Source organism: Aspergillus viridinutans (genome assembly GCF_018404265.1).
Source record: "Aspergillus viridinutans IFM 47045 DNA, scaffold_3, whole genome shotgun sequence".
NCBI classification, from domain to species: Eukaryota; Fungi; Ascomycota; class Eurotiomycetes; order Eurotiales; family Aspergillaceae; genus Aspergillus; species Aspergillus viridinutans.
The window spans coordinates 3,104,696-3,119,638 of NW_025091219.1; the positions used below are offsets into that span (position 1 = coordinate 3,104,696).

The following is a 14,943-nucleotide window of genomic DNA, read 5'->3' on the forward strand; positions in this document are numbered from 1 at the left end:
TCGTCATAGAGGCTAGATCTGATGGTATAGCGAGACCCTATATATCCATTAGGATTTGCCTTACAGAGTGGTCCCAAGGTTTTGCTTGTAGGGGGAGGGTTCTATATACTATATAAATAGCCTAGCTTCTATAATAGTATGGCATTTCATTCTGCCTAGGCTATAGGTTAGGAACTTAGTCCCTAGTAGCATCTTATAGCCTAGATTATCGTCTCTCATCCCTAGGAACCCCCTGAGCAGGGATACCTCCGGCCTGCTTACAACGGGGGAACATGGTCTCTAGACTGATACTGTTACTAGTTATGTATGAGGAGTGATCTAGTTACATGGTTATCCTATGTAAAGAGGGCCTAAGACCAAGAGCGCCTCTTAATCATTCACACAGTTATATATGCCTAAAGTATCCTTCTTTCCTACCCTCTTCCTTGCCCTCTTCCTTGCCCTCTTCCTTGCCCTCTTCCTTGCCCTCTTCCTTGCCCTCTTCCTTGCCCTCTTCCTTGCCCTCTTCCTTNCCCTCTTCCTTGCCCTCTTCCTTGCCCTCTTCCTTGCCCTCTTCCTTGCCCTCTTCCTTGCCCTCTTCCTTGCCCTCTTCCTTGCCCTCTTCCTTGCCCTCTTGGCTACCTTCTTGACTACCCTCGTTATCCACCTATAGGTCACTTTACTAGTAGAACCTACTCCAGATGCCTCTAATCTATTGAGTAGGTGAGTTAGATCTTCTTGGCTGTTCAAGCTCCTGAGAATGAACTATCATTCTTTAGGCCTCATATCTATGCACCGTCGGCTGCTTCCCATCGTCGTAGCGGAGTCTGATATGGCTTTTCATCTGCCACACATGTAAGTCACTTGTCCGGTTGATGATACCACCTAATGCCTCGCGCTCCTCATGATTGGTTAAGTAATCACCGTACAGGGTAATAGCAATGACTGCGTTTACCAAGAAGGGTTGCACTCGTAGGTGATTCAAAGCGATACCGCATAGATTGAGGACGATCGATCGAACTTGAGCCTCTGCTTTGCGATGAGCCGCACGATTTGCTTTTCTAAACACAGTCAGCTACTGCAGAAAGCCACCTTGCTTCTCGATATCAGCTTACTCAAGTTGCGGATTCTCAGCAGCCAAGATCATTTGAGCCACCTAAGTAGTATGCATGTTGAGGTACATAATATCAACTGGATATTCAATGTTCCCCCTTTGTTTACTTGAAAAGCAGTCTTACCAGGATTATATGACTTAGTGGCCTTCTACACAATACACAGTAATTAGCAACGAGCGTTGACGTCAGAAAAGCTGAAGCAAAGGCTCGTGGGGTCGCAGTTTCAAATCACCAAATAACCGTGTCCAAATCAGCTTCCGCAGAACCATGTTCCCCACTAACCTGTGGTCAAGGGCCTACGTCCCAAGTTTAAGAATACTTTCAAATTCACAGTTCAGAGCAACCTAGTTCAAAACCTCAGCTCTTTATGTCTTTCTGTGTAACTTAAGGCTACTTAAAGGCCAGTCCTCTCCCTCTCTAACAGGAGGAGGCGAGAATGGCTATCCTGAGAAAACTGCTGCCTCGGTGAATCGCGCATAACTAATTTCGGTCCATGGCCATTGCAGTTTCAAGACGTTCAATATTGGTTCTTTTTTCGTAGTAAAATTCTATTGTCTTGTCCTACCGTTATCTAGCATCAAATGGCCACAGTTTGTCCGCTTTTGCTACCGTCAGACCCTCGCCACGAGACTCAGATTCTCTGGCCGTCTGCATCCACTGGTCATACGCTGCGCGATGAGCATCTCTCGCAGCGTCCCATTTATCATTCGGAACCCACCCGTCGGAGTTCGTATGGAGGCAGTGTTTTAGCCATAATTTAAGTTTTTGGAAGGTCTCAAAATCTTCATACTCCCGAGCGTGCTCTTTCACCTCCTTTTCAGTTGGAGAAAACGGACAAACTCCCTGTAGCCCTAGTTCTSTCCAGCGAGCTGAAAGCTCAATTAACTCTTGGTGGAGTGCTGCGGCACTGTCCCTCCATGTTGTGTGACAGTATTGGAAGAGCCGAAACAAAGACGGGTCAAGTAGTCTTGCAGGGCGTAACTTGGGTGCAAGTCCCTTCATGCACACATCGTATGTCTGATAACAGATCAATGCATCTTTCCACTCTCGTTCCTTGCAGCCAGGAGTCTTTTGTTCGGAGTGTCCGCTCTCGAACGTGCCTTCCCCCAGTTCCTCGGGAAGTGCAGCGAAATCAGGCGTCTCGTTGGCGTAAATAAATGCAGGCTCAATGCTTGTTGATTGCCAGTCAATCAGGCCAGTAATGAGAGTTGGTTCCTCGGCTGACACAAAGATATTCCTCATGTGAAAATCGGGGTGAAGCAGAGTTGGAGTAGCAGCGTCCTGGATGCGTTTATCCTCAACCAACCTCTGCATCACTTCTTGGCTGATTTTCAATAAACGGATGTGATCTTGAACGGACACTTGATGAGGGAGAAGCTCGTGGGTGACGGGTTCCTTCGGTAAACGCGAGAAGCCGGTCTCTATCAAGCCTAGGCAATAGCTTGTAAGGTCTTTCCCTAATTTTCCCACTTTGCGTTAGTACTGTTGTGGAAGAGAGGATAGAACATCTAGAACTAACAGGGACCACAGTTGGGACTTGGACCACCGTAGAGTTCAAGTTCCCCCGGATTCCGGTTCCAGAAAACCGGACTGCAATTCGGCCCAATACAGAAGCCCTGCTCGAAGGGAACCTTCATGTTCGAGTCTATCGGCGCATCTGAGAAGTATAGACTACCATAAGTCGGAAAGTCTAGGGATGCCATCTTTTTTATTGCCAATGAAAGAGTCTTTGTGCAGAGCATATGTTGTTCCGAATTCATTTTAGGCCACATTTGGTGCAACTGGACACCCATTACCTGCTCCTGGATGATATACTCTGCGCCGATTGGATTTGACTGATCATCGTTCCAATCCAGGACTTTCGGTATCGGAAGCGAGAGCTTGGTTTTTACTATATGAAACAACAATCAGAGAGCGTTAGAGTTGAATCTTCAAGGGTCAGGATATGTGAATCAGGCTTACAATATGTCATTGTTGCAACTTCTGAGTTGGTTGTTAATGTTGGTGCGCCAGCAATACTGGTTAGCAACCTTGCAACAACACAAGAACCATTGTCCATTATGAAAATAAAGACTCTATTAAACCCACCCTCTTGCTTTTCATACTCAACGACCTTGGTTGCTCCTGGACATACGTGGATAGCCCTATCACAGAGCGCACTGAAGTTGAACTGAATATGGCGAGAGTTTCGTTCGAGCTCATCCCGATTAAGCCACCTTCCACCTGTATAAGAATAAAGATCATGGCCGTCAGTGCAGAGTCAGCAAGAATAATGCCTCTCTAGGTCATCACGCTTCAGAGTAAATGGTACTACTAACATGGAGTGCGCTCTTTCGAACATGTTTCTTGGGATAACCCGTCGGGTAAGGGGTGTGGTGAAACTGTGCAAGGTTCCTGTCCCATGTCGGATAGATTGCGCTGAGAGGAGCAGCCGAGTCGGAGATGCAGGGTTGCTGGCAAAGGGGATCTCAACTGCCGCCAGAGTCGGAGCATAATGCAGATTGTCTACTGAGTAGGTGAAGTTGAGCCAGCTCTGAAATATCCCTGGTATTGAATTATAATACCACTAGGCCAAAAGGGTGTCCGGACATTGTCCTTATCAGTCTAGGGTCTCATATATTATGGGCGACGCTATAACGACACCCCCCTACCTTCAAACGACACTGTTTAAACCTAATCAGGTTAGTGTCCGTATCATGTGACCGCTGCAAAATGGATTTTCCGAGTAGGACTCCGCGGAGGATGAAAATAATTCAATTCACTATACTCCGTATAAATTTGATGATAGGATTTGCAGTTTTAATTCCTTCTAATTACATGATCTAATCATACATTATTTTAACAAATCAGAAGCCTCCATTCCCAATATTATGCCACCATAGCAAGCCTGCAAGCCTGCCAATCAGAAGCCTCCATTCTGAATATCATGCTAGCCATATCCATGGCCCCGCGATCTCGCTGCTGTGTATCTTGATTTGATGTGATTTAATGTGATTAAGGACCCTTTGAACAACTGTTTTTAATACTGGGAAGTCTGCAGCAAGAGACACCATAATATGTAGTTATAAGCAAATATAAAATTACACAGGATCATCTATAGTTAGTCACAATGCCCTAACTATCCGTACCCCTAATCACTACTCAGAAAATCCATTTTGCGGCGGTCACATGATATATATGCCCACCCAATTGGGTTAGACAGTGTCATTCAAACATAGACGGCGTCGTTATAGCGCCGCCCTATATTATACATTTTAACACCTGGTCCCTTTTTAAGGCGGTGAGTGTTTTTTGCCATCCTGTCATGCGCCAATCAAAAAAGCTCTATTGCTGCCTACAGCCCAGCCTCCACAGCCCTTGGATTGGACAGACTCCTATGTGATGTGATTCATCCTATCCTTTTCGGAATAATTAACCCTATCTCAAACCAAACATCTGAGTAATTGGTTTCCTGCTTGCTGTTCAGTGTTTCGGATCTGGTGACTGGCGGCTCGCAAAACAGAGTGCCATCTTAAAGCCTTTTGATCGGAGCCTCTGGCGCTAATGGAGACCCGTGGGACATTCAGGCTCTCCAAATTGAAGCTGAAAGTTAATCAAGGTTTTCTAATAAGGGAATACCGAACATAAATACAGCCCAATTATCCTGAGCTTTTATAGTTGAATTATCAATGCACATTGGTCTTTGAATCACACATCTTCCTGACCACCACAGTATACCAGTGACATATAGTGTTGTAAAGCACACCTGATACCCATTCACTGGCCTACTTGCTTTGAGGTGCCCTCTGTTTCTCAAAAATTCAATGAATATACCCTAACACACTCAGAACTATTCCCATTCCCTCGCCATGTCGAAGCAAATCAAAGAATTTTTCTCAAAAGTCAGGAAGAATTACAACATTGCGAAAAAACTGGGTGCAACATTCACCTCCGGCAGCCGCATCCTTCCGTCGCAGACAACCAAAAATGACGCAGATTACCAGCTGCGTCTTGACGCTGGTGAACTCATCGACAAATGATACCAAAATATTGTTTTGCAAGTTAACTCGCAAGCTAAAAACACGGGTTTACGGGAATGGGTCAAGAAACAACCGCAGGGCGCGCAATCTTGACTGAGGACTGCATTGATGACGGCAGAAGCTAGGACAATCTCGGTCTCGAAGGATACAACAAATTGTAGCTAAGAGAAGTCAGGGTAAGGGCGAGACACCGAAGGCGCAAGCTCGAGAAATTCGAAATTTCTAGCCTTGGTTTGAGGCAAAAGGTCGGTAGCGGCCTTTAAGATGGCCTCTCTGAAGTTAAATGTGCGGAAGTCCCAGGTGAATGAGAGCTTGTCACGCCACACGCCTGTACATTCGAAGTCAGCTAAAGTCGAGATTTCGGATCTTGTTTCCGAAAGGGTCTCACCATAATCGAGGAACAGCCCAGCGAAAGCTTGCGCATCTCCCTTTGATGTGGCTGTAGAGAGACGGGATACGATGCCCTCGGCCTCCTTTTGAGCATCGCAGTCGGTGGGGATCTCAACGCCTAAGATGTCGGTAGTGGGGAGACTGTGGTTGTACCTGAAGTCGTACATGAAGTCGTCCGCCACGGGCTTTGGAACCTGGTCGTGGTTGAGCACCGCCCTCTTAGACTGGAGGTTAGCCTTAGAGACTGAATCGGTGCCAGCGGATTCTTGAACATAAGGTCCCATTTTCTCTTATTATGACAGGAGAAGATGTTGAAAAGGTGACTCTTAGGCAATGTTTACAGCCTGATCTCGCGAAAATACTAATGCTTCAGAGCTGCAGATACACGCCGTTCAACGACCAAAACATTGAATGATTTATACATCTACTATATATCTGCAATAAATAAGCCCCACAAAACGAGAAGTTGGTCAACTCAAATCTCCGAACCGGGAAAGTCTCGCCGCGCCTCAACCGTATTTAGTCTTATATCAACATCATTCACATGACTTGCCAATAACCCGCACTCTGCACGATTGACCTTTGCCCGTCTTAATTCTTGACTTGCTGTTTCTGGATATGCCCCGCAGGGATATATCCCCGCGGCGAGGTTCGCCCAATATTGCCTCACAGGGTCAGAGTGACTGGGATGAAGCCACTTATTCACATCGGACAGCACGATGGACCGGTGGCAGAACTCGGACGAAGCCAATCCTTGTCTAAGACAGGCGAAAAAGTAATGGCGACAGAGAACGTCTTAGACCTGTCAGGGTGAGTCCTCATGGAAGTCTAAGTACACATACGCAGAGTATGATTACAGATTGCATCCACAGATAATTAGTCGCATAAAAGTGAAATGTGACAGATGAGGTGCGTGGCAGCTCCTTTCTCCCCCAATAATAGACGTGCTATTCATATCTCCAGCAAATTCAGTCTTACTATTGTAGTGCGATACTCACTCTCATTCGCAAGGCTTGTTATGGCTGCGCACTTAAGGATCATTAAGGATTTCATCCACACTAAAGGGACTTGCCGCAACATAATATCTAACCCCACAAGCATGAAGAGGGATCAGGCAAAGAGGCAATGATATTAAAGATATCAGGTTCATCATTAGCACACAGGACTGGTTGATCAGGCTAGTCAGGACTATAGACCATTAGAACAGTAAATGTCCTAATAGCAGTAAATATTGCTTTATATATGGCATCATGCCCGTCACAGAATCAGGAACATCTTGGAGATTTCAAAGATAACTGAACTTATTAGAGAACATGCTTCGCTCGCTGACTTTTGATCAACATTAATATTTACAAATGGTGTGGTAAATCTGCGCCCCTGGTTCTAGCTGCGAATAACCACGACTGATATGGTCTTCAAGCTATACGACAATTGTGGCCCGTTCCTTAGTTAAGTATGAGACAACGCGCTGATTCTCAACATTTATGTTAAATGCTAATTTCTCGCACAGACCTTTGAGGTCAACAGTTTACAGAGTAGTCCATAGCGGCTACACAGCCCTTTTTGATCGGAAGTTCTTTCATCTTGTAATATATACAATCGCTTCTTAACTTACTCCATGATGGGTAGACCGTTGTCGTCGAAGTATACGGGCACGCCCTTGCGGAATGAGTACTGCAGAGCAGCGCAAATCTTTCCCGCCTCGAAGGCATCCCCTGGTTGACAAGTCAAGGGCTTGTTATCAAGCACCGCATCGGCGAACTCAGCAAGGTCAGTCAGGAACGTCGCATCGAAGAGAGTGAACGCGTCAGGCACAGATTGTGTGCGAATACCAAGATGGTCGCGAATCTCAACATTCGAGTTAGCGCTGATGATCGAATGTCCCTTGGTGCCACACAATCGAGTCGTGTCCTCGAAACCGCTGGTGAGCGTGCGACCGAGGTAAGTCTTGAGAATCTTGCCATTGGCAAATTCCACCAGGCCCCATGCGTTGTCGGCGTCGCCATACTTGGCTAAGTCCCCGTAGACAACCAGCTGACCGAAGGCGATGACTCTATTGACTTGCTTCTTGGGGCTGGAGAGGCCTGACTTGACATCTAAAAGATATCGTCCGGCGTCGACCTAGTGCCGTGTTAGTAGATTGGACAGTGTAAAAGAGACAGAAGAAAAACTGGGACTGACGGTGTGGATGCCAAAATCAAGGAAGATGCCGCCAGACTGCTCAGAAAAGGACACGAAAAAGGCTAATCAGAATGGTCAGTCTATCAGCCTATGCGGAAGACAACGACTGGGGGCAATTATGGCCATACCATTGGGGTCTGCTTGATCGATACCAGTCGTCTCAACAGCGTGGATTTCACCCAGGTCTCCATTGTCGATCAGGGCCTTGGCCTGGCGGTAGGACTTGTCATCTGGCGCAAGTCAGTCTCTGAACTCTGCAAAGCGCGGGACCTAGTGTTACTTACATCGGCGAGTGAAGGGAACGAGGAACTTGAGGTCAGGCCTAGACGCAGACTTCTCGACCACTGTCTTGGTGGTAGCGACATCCACAGAGATGGGTTTCTCGCACATGACATGCAATCCTAGATCGATGGCCTGCAGGATCAAGGGCGCGTGTGTAGCCGTCGCGGTGGAGATGAGGATGGCCTTGGCGCCGCTGTTCTTCAAGCACTCTTGAGGGTCTGAAAAGTACTTGACAGACGTGGGCAGATTCTCTGCGGCCCATTTGTCAGTGCCTGGCTTTACATCGCAGACCGCGACGAGTTCGATCCGAGGCTGCTGGAAGGCGAGGATTCGGGCTCGAAGGACTCCCAGGCGGCCGAGGCCGAAAAGCTCAAACTTGACACGGCGGTCCCAGTTCGACATGGTTCAGGGTCTGTTGTGAGGTGACGTTCTCTTATTCGACGACCGCGGTGGTGGTCGTTGCGATCTAGGCAATGTAATGACAAGAGTGAGTGATGGATGCAGACGTCTAGTCAACTGGTAGATTGCAACTTTGCACCATCGGAGATCGGCTTTATTTATTAACCTCTGGTCTCTGCTCTGGAACAGATCCATACTCTCAGTCGGCGCAACCACAGGCTTTCCCCGCATGATAGATACTATCCGAATCCGATACATCGTGTATCGTGCAAGAACCGATGGGGGAACCGAGAATCGCCGCCTGCAGGTCATCGCCGATGGTTGACCGTGGGGCTTCTCGAATGAGCTGCTTGGCAGGTACAATGCGAAACATGTCGTGTATGAGATCCAATTACATTGGGCCTCTGCGTGACGTTGGAAGGGGGATCGCGGCCGTAACAACGGCGCTTCTATAGTGTCGCCGCATTCTTTCCATATTTAGTAATTTCTCGAGAGATCATTTCTCCAGACAGAGATTGCTTGATGAAGCCCATTCCGTCCCGCGGGGAAACTTCCCTATTTCAGATTATGCTTCGCACTAGCATCATAAGCTAGATTACATGAGCCGGGGTTGGTTGTTCAATTGCGGTCACTGAGGAGACGAGAGTGACATCAATGGGGCAGCGCAGCGTTGATCAGGCGCGTTTCTAGCTGCCCCGGCTAACTTATTTGCCATGGAAATCGTTGAACTGTCTAGCGGAAGGTGACAATGCCATGAGAGCACCAAGTGTGAGGACCGTAGGAACATGCAATGGGCTTGGCATAATCAAGGAGTTTGCAATGCGAGTTCTGCAAGATTTTCCCAGATACAGATTCTAGTGCAAAACACGGTCGAATGAGGCCCTGTACCTGAGCTCAAGCTTATTGAGCCTACCTAGTATGATCCCACGCTCACTAAAATAGCTTGAAGAATCATGTCTATTGGTAGCATGTTGATCACGCTGTCGTAAGACCGTAATATTACTCTTTGAAACCCAACCCCAAGCTTTCTTCTGAAGTTGCTGCGTAGGATGCGTGGGCCAGGCACGATTTTCTTCAAGCAAAACAAGAAGAGCGAGCAATGCTTCTTGTTTGACCCGCATGGTGAATCGATCTCCAAACAAACAGATAGCCATACTAGCCACGACCAGGCCCGGTGGGCTGTTCTGGTTTGATAGAGCGATACCCCATATCCATAACACGATGGATCTAAGTGTCTGGTCCACCGAGTGCATTGCAGCACTTGACTGGGGTCCATGCGGGGGACCTTTGAGTTGTGTACTACAAGCAGAATCCTCGCAAGTTCCGAGTAATAAATGCCAGCAACGTGGCAGTGGACCAGTGGTTGAGATACCAAATCTCGGGAAAGGCTTCTCCCCGCGAGTGGTGCATCGCGAGCATAGATGGGAAAGAAAGAGCGAGGGCGAAACTCTTCCCACGACTTATCAAAAGGCAAAGAGTTATTCTACCGAAAAATGCGTTGAGCGGACGTTGTATCTGCTGCGGCGACATGGGTGCTCTCAGCGTCGGATCCAAGGCAATATCGGAGCACATCGGCACAGTGGACAACCAAGCAGTCAGCCCATACATGATCCTCTGTGGGTTCAAAAGATCGGTAAGGCTCGCACAGTTCAAGCAACTCAGGTTCGCTTCCCGCTTTTGACGATCTCATCAGCTCTATGTGAGCTCAGGGCAAGGCGTATGGATGTACTAGACTGGTAGTGGGTTGGATATGGGTTGACCCACACCATGTCTGATCCAACCCATGTGGACTATGGTTGATCCACGACCTGTTCAACCCACCCTCATATCCATGCGGACTGGATTATGGATAATAGACATATCTATACTACCTAGTCAGGCGACCTCTAGTATCTAGATTACCACCTATTTTCCTAGTATTCTAGCCACACCACTAAGGTATCTATATATTCTATAGGATACTATACTTATTAGCTATATAAATATTATATATTACGTATTATATAAGCTAAAATAGTATTATATAGGGGGTAGTAGTACCCCTAAAAGTTAGGATGAAATATGGTGCGGAGATATATATATCTTACTACTAATATCCTAACCACCATCATCCGAAATCTAAAATCCATCGTAGCTCTAAAGAGTATTATTAATATCTCCATTTTCTGCTGTCGTAGCTTCCCGTTACCGATTCCCTTGTTAAAGACGTACTTTAAACTATGATGCCCCCTACTAGTGTGCCACGAGGTTTTGTTACTTTTTGTTTATCCCAATGATGTTTGTCAATTGCAATCAGGGTTTGTAGGTATGCACACAGTACTCACTTTCCCCTCTCAACTCTTCCACTGAATGCACTGATTCAGGTGATGGCAGTGACAATAGCTAGAATTGACCAGCCAATATTAGAGAAACATGACCTAGTCATCCTGCGCAGTACTGGAGACTGGCATCTGCCCCCAAATTCTCTTAATCCCATGCACAATCTGCAGGCCGTGATTGTCGATGTCATTTTGGACTCTGTCAATGATGGTTTTCACGTCCTGTTGAGTGCGACAACCCTCCACACCACCCTGTGCTATTATTCCTTGCAACGAAGTTGAAAAGAGTCGCATTGTAAGGTCATTCGCCAGAAGCTTTAATTTCGGTTTATCGGTTGAAAACAGCGTAGCCTGCCCACAGTGGGTAAGCCCAACTGACTCAAAGAGGTAAAAGAGAGTTTCAGTATGCCTATTATACTTGGATCAGTTCTTTTTAGATAACCCTGATGGATGCCTTGTCGCACCTGATGTCCCGCCCACACTTCAGGGCAAATTCTTTATCAACATTCACCATCTCTGTAAATGCCAACGATGACGGAATAGAGCTGTATAGGCTATAGTCTGAATCCTCCCAAAGGAGGTAACCTCCTGGCTCTATTGATGCAATATAATCAGCACCTAGCTTTCGAACATAAGTTGGTGACATACTTAGAAGAGCTATCACGTTGTGAAGGACGACTTCCCATTCTGTCTTATGAAACGCGTACTTCAGAAACTTTACATGCACAACATCGAATGCACCGATGAAATCAGCGGCAAATGGGCGCCGTATGTCGTGTTTATGAAGCGTAACCTGTGCAGGAAGATCTTCAGGCGGTGGGAAGAGTGCTGATGAAACATCGAAGCCCATAAAACGAGAGGACGAAAAGTCTGGCAGTTGGCTATAGATATCAAGCAGCCATTGTCTGTAGGAGTATTGTTAGACCGTGCAATCCTAGGTTGGAGGATCAACAACTGCTCACATACCCCGTTCCTGTAGCCACGTCTGCAATTTGAAGTGGCTCGTTCTTTTTAATGGCAAGGTGAGACGGGAGTAGTTCTCCGTCGGTCAATATGTTAAAATATGCCTGGCCCTCATTGAGCCTATCACTTGTTAGGGCCTTAATGCCTACAGCCTGACTTGTTTCGATGTATCGAAGTAATACCTAGGTTTCTCTTTTATGTCCTCGGATCCGAGGATGTAAAGGTTTGCTGCTTTTGACGGCATTAGTACTCTGTGGTTGATCCGAGTTCTTTGAAAATCATCAGGGCTGTCATGCTGGTGCGTAATTCAGAGGACTTTATATTTTAACGGGACGCATGACTTTTCCAGAATAGTTAGTATTAATGATATTTGCGTCCTATCCTCATTGGGCTATGCGGCCACTTCTTACTGCGTTGTCTTTAGCCTGTATAGTGGAGATGGAACGATTCAGCTATGACGAACTTGGCAATATTAGCCGACTCATTCTTGATGCAACTGAGTGTTACTATCCTGGACTTAAAAAGGGTGCGATAAGCACCAACTTGGGCTACTTGAGTGGCTTCATCCTCAAAGTTTCCTAATCCACTCTCCGGTTTAGACGCCGCGATGATACAACAAGTGCAGCAAGCTGTCTTCGATCCAGAAAGGTTCCTGGTCGATATCCAAGAAACATGTCGCGCGATCGGTGCTCCATTATCCGAGGAAACAATCCTGAAAGTCCTGGTGGCTTTCCAAGCCAGCTTCGCTCGAGGGGCTGTCTTGTGGAGAACCACCGATCTCCCTGGAGATGGTCTCAATTTTCGATTTTACGAGCGTGTGTCTATCGACGCTGTATCTTGTGCAGTCAACGCCAAACTATTACAGCCGAATCATCCCCTGTCCCAGGTGATCGTCTCCTGGAGTTCCTTATACTCGGGAGCTCCGCAACAATCCTGTGACTTTGATACCAAGCGAGGCCTTACCAAAATCTGGGTGTATCTGGGGGATATGCGCCCTCTAAGCGACATATTGAGCGCACCCCATGTTCCTCTGTCTATACGCAACCACGCAAAGACTTTCTATAACCTTGGCTTAAAGCTCGTTCGACACGTTGCCGCAGATTTTACGTCGAACACAGTCAACATCTACTTTCGTGCGCACGGCCCGTTGACGCTGGAGCGAGCAAGCAGCTTAGTTGGCCTGGCCGACCCTGCCTACCTTCTGACGCGTGGGGAGGTGGCAGAGATGCGGCGGTTTCTGAACCCCGTGGGATTTACCTTTGCCGTTACGATGGATTATACCACAGGTGAAATAAAAAGAGTGGGAGTGTATGCTCTGAAGCTGGCGCCGGGCACCTACCCACTGATGGATGAGAGGTTGAAGGTATTTTTTACCCAGGCACCATCACATGATGAGGAAGAGATGAACGCAATAGCATGGTCATTTGGCAAACATGGTGCTAGATATGTCAAGGCAGAGAGGAGCTACTGTGGGGGACTGGTACCATTGATGAGACAATGGAACAGCGCGATGAGTTCATAGACGTCCTATTGAGAGCGTAGGCGGCGTCTCTCCTTCCAACAATTAAAGATAAGATTTTGTCTAGTTGTATCTTGCTGGGTTGTCCGTTTGAAAGTACGGAAGGTTGTAAGCTACGATGACGAGGATCTTACTTCCTTGAGTACGTCTTCAAAAGCCCCTGACGAAGCAAAAAGCCATGGTAGGATGAGGGCGCGGGATGTTGTACCTATTGATCAACTGTTCTGTGTTACCCAGCCAATACGCACCCGCACGCCTGCTGAACACGCAAGGGTTGAGAAACGAGCTACTGAAATACAGACCCCAACAGCAGCTGGCTAATCGTATGTGTATTCACTGCGCCCGCTTAGCTCCTAACTCATCATTCGCCGCAGACAAAAAAAGATATGGTATGGCTTTGGTTTGAAAGCCAGGCCCTCTCAACAATGGGCCTTTTCCACTTGCTATAGTTATATGTGCGGTACGCTGCTTAAATTTCCTATCCCTGCAGAAAATCCCATTATTTACAATCTGAAAGCACGGGCTTCGACTCTAATTCCGTGTGGTTTGGTAAGTATAACGACTGCTCCATACCAACTATTGGGATCTCAACCTGACGCATCAGTGACCGGCTGTTCTTCTGGTCTTGGAAAATCCATTTCGAAGGCTGTGTATGACGCTGGCTTTCGCATCGTGGCAACAGCTCGCTCGACTGCATCCCTCTCGTACCTGCCCGACGGCCCCAGCGTGCTCAAGCTCTGCCTGGACGTTACGTCCGGCACATCGATCGAGGCAGCCCTCGCTGCTGCAGTAAGCCACTTTGGACAGATTAACGTGGTGATCAACAATGCAGGATACGGGCTCAGAGGGGACACCGAGGCCGTTCCGGAAGAGGAGGCCCGAAACCAGATGGAAACTAATTTCTGGGGCCCGGTCCGGATTACTCGCGGAGCCGTGCGGGTCTTCCGTGAAGTCAATGGACAGGGCCAAGGGGGAACAGTCGTGCAGATTTCTTCTCTGGGGGGATGGATTGGGTTTCCGGGGAATGCGTTCTACCATGCTAGGTACATAGCCTCCCTGCTCTGTCATACTCACTGTTCACGGGAACTGACTAACCCCCGGGGCTAGCAAATTTGCCCTAGAGGGATTCACTGAATCCGTGGCCAAGGAGATGGATCCATCGTGGAACGTCAAGTTTCTTCTCGTGCTGCTGGGAGGCGTGCGCACGAACTTCGCTTCGACCAGTGTCTGGGCGACACTACGGCATCCCGCCTATGACCACCCCGGCAGTCCCCTCACCCAACTGCTGAAATATGTGGCCAATCCAGCGTCCCAGGACACCCGGAGCGATCCCAATATCTGCGCACGGCTCCTCGTCAACGCGGTGGTCGGCCAGCAAGAGCGACCGCTCCCTGTACGTTTGCTTATGGGTGCAGAGACCATTCCCTTAATACGGGGTGACATCGAACGGACACTCAAGGAGATGGATGACTGGAAAGCGGAGACAGAGGGCTGTTCGCCAAAGGGGGGTGCTCGCCTGGGCGTCTCTGCGTTGAGATAGATTATGGAGTAGTTTTTCCGGTGCGAGTTGACCAAGTGGCTGATATATTAGCGTCTTGGCTACCCGATAGTTGGTTGGTACGGCGGACTATAGCTACAATGTGGACTTTTGGTATTTTTACAATGATTACATGCTACCACTACCACTACCTTATGATTGCACGCACTGCATGTATAGTATTAATATTAAATTATTATATAGTATTTAATATCAAATCATCACCTAGTCAGGATATCGA

General features: G+C 47.6%; 5 protein-coding genes across 5 annotated transcripts; 1 reads left to right on the top strand and 4 right to left on the bottom strand.

The window, feature by feature from the left end:
* Nucleotides 1-385: 385 nt before the first annotated feature.
* Aspvir_005991 (uncharacterized protein) lies at nucleotides 386-1,126 on the bottom strand (the record flags this gene model as incomplete). Its single annotated transcript, XM_043269201.1, has 3 exons — nucleotides 386-646; nucleotides 776-1,040; nucleotides 1,095-1,126. The coding sequence occupies 3 exons, from the start codon at nucleotides 1,124-1,126 to the stop codon at nucleotides 386-388; spliced, it is 558 nt and encodes a 185-aa protein (XP_043125136.1).
* A 535-nt stretch (nucleotides 1,127-1,661) lies between these two features.
* Aspvir_005992 (uncharacterized protein) lies at nucleotides 1,662-2,797 on the bottom strand (the record flags this gene model as incomplete). Its single annotated transcript, XM_043269202.1, has 2 exons — nucleotides 1,662-2,524; nucleotides 2,614-2,797. The coding sequence occupies 2 exons, from the start codon at nucleotides 2,795-2,797 to the stop codon at nucleotides 1,662-1,664; spliced, it is 1,047 nt and encodes a 348-aa protein (XP_043125137.1).
* Nucleotides 2,798-5,274: 2,477 nt separating this feature from the next.
* Nucleotides 5,275-5,787, bottom strand: Aspvir_005993 (uncharacterized protein; the record flags this gene model as incomplete). The annotated part of the gene is made up of 2 exons (XM_043269203.1): nucleotides 5,275-5,441; nucleotides 5,502-5,787. The coding sequence occupies 2 exons, from the start codon at nucleotides 5,785-5,787 to the stop codon at nucleotides 5,275-5,277; spliced, it is 453 nt and encodes a 150-aa protein (XP_043125138.1).
* Nucleotides 5,788-7,114: 1,327 nt separating this feature from the next.
* Nucleotides 7,115-8,368, bottom strand: Aspvir_005994 (putative NAD binding Rossmann fold oxidoreductase; the record flags this gene model as incomplete). The annotated part of the gene is made up of 4 exons (XM_043269204.1): nucleotides 7,115-7,624; nucleotides 7,685-7,746; nucleotides 7,813-7,914; nucleotides 7,969-8,368. 4 exons carry the CDS (start codon nucleotides 8,366-8,368, stop codon nucleotides 7,115-7,117), a joined length of 1,074 nt encoding a protein of 357 aa, XP_043125139.1.
* Nucleotides 8,369-12,253: 3,885 nt separating this feature from the next.
* Nucleotides 12,254-14,705, top strand: Aspvir_005995 (putative PKS/NRPS-like protein biosynthetic cluster; the record flags this gene model as incomplete). The annotated part of the gene is made up of 5 exons (XM_043269205.1): nucleotides 12,254-13,009; nucleotides 13,090-13,184; nucleotides 13,656-13,714; nucleotides 13,770-14,208; nucleotides 14,273-14,705. 5 exons carry the CDS (start codon nucleotides 12,254-12,256, stop codon nucleotides 14,703-14,705), a joined length of 1,782 nt encoding a protein of 593 aa, XP_043125140.1.
* Between the last annotated feature and the right edge of the window lie 238 nt (nucleotides 14,706-14,943).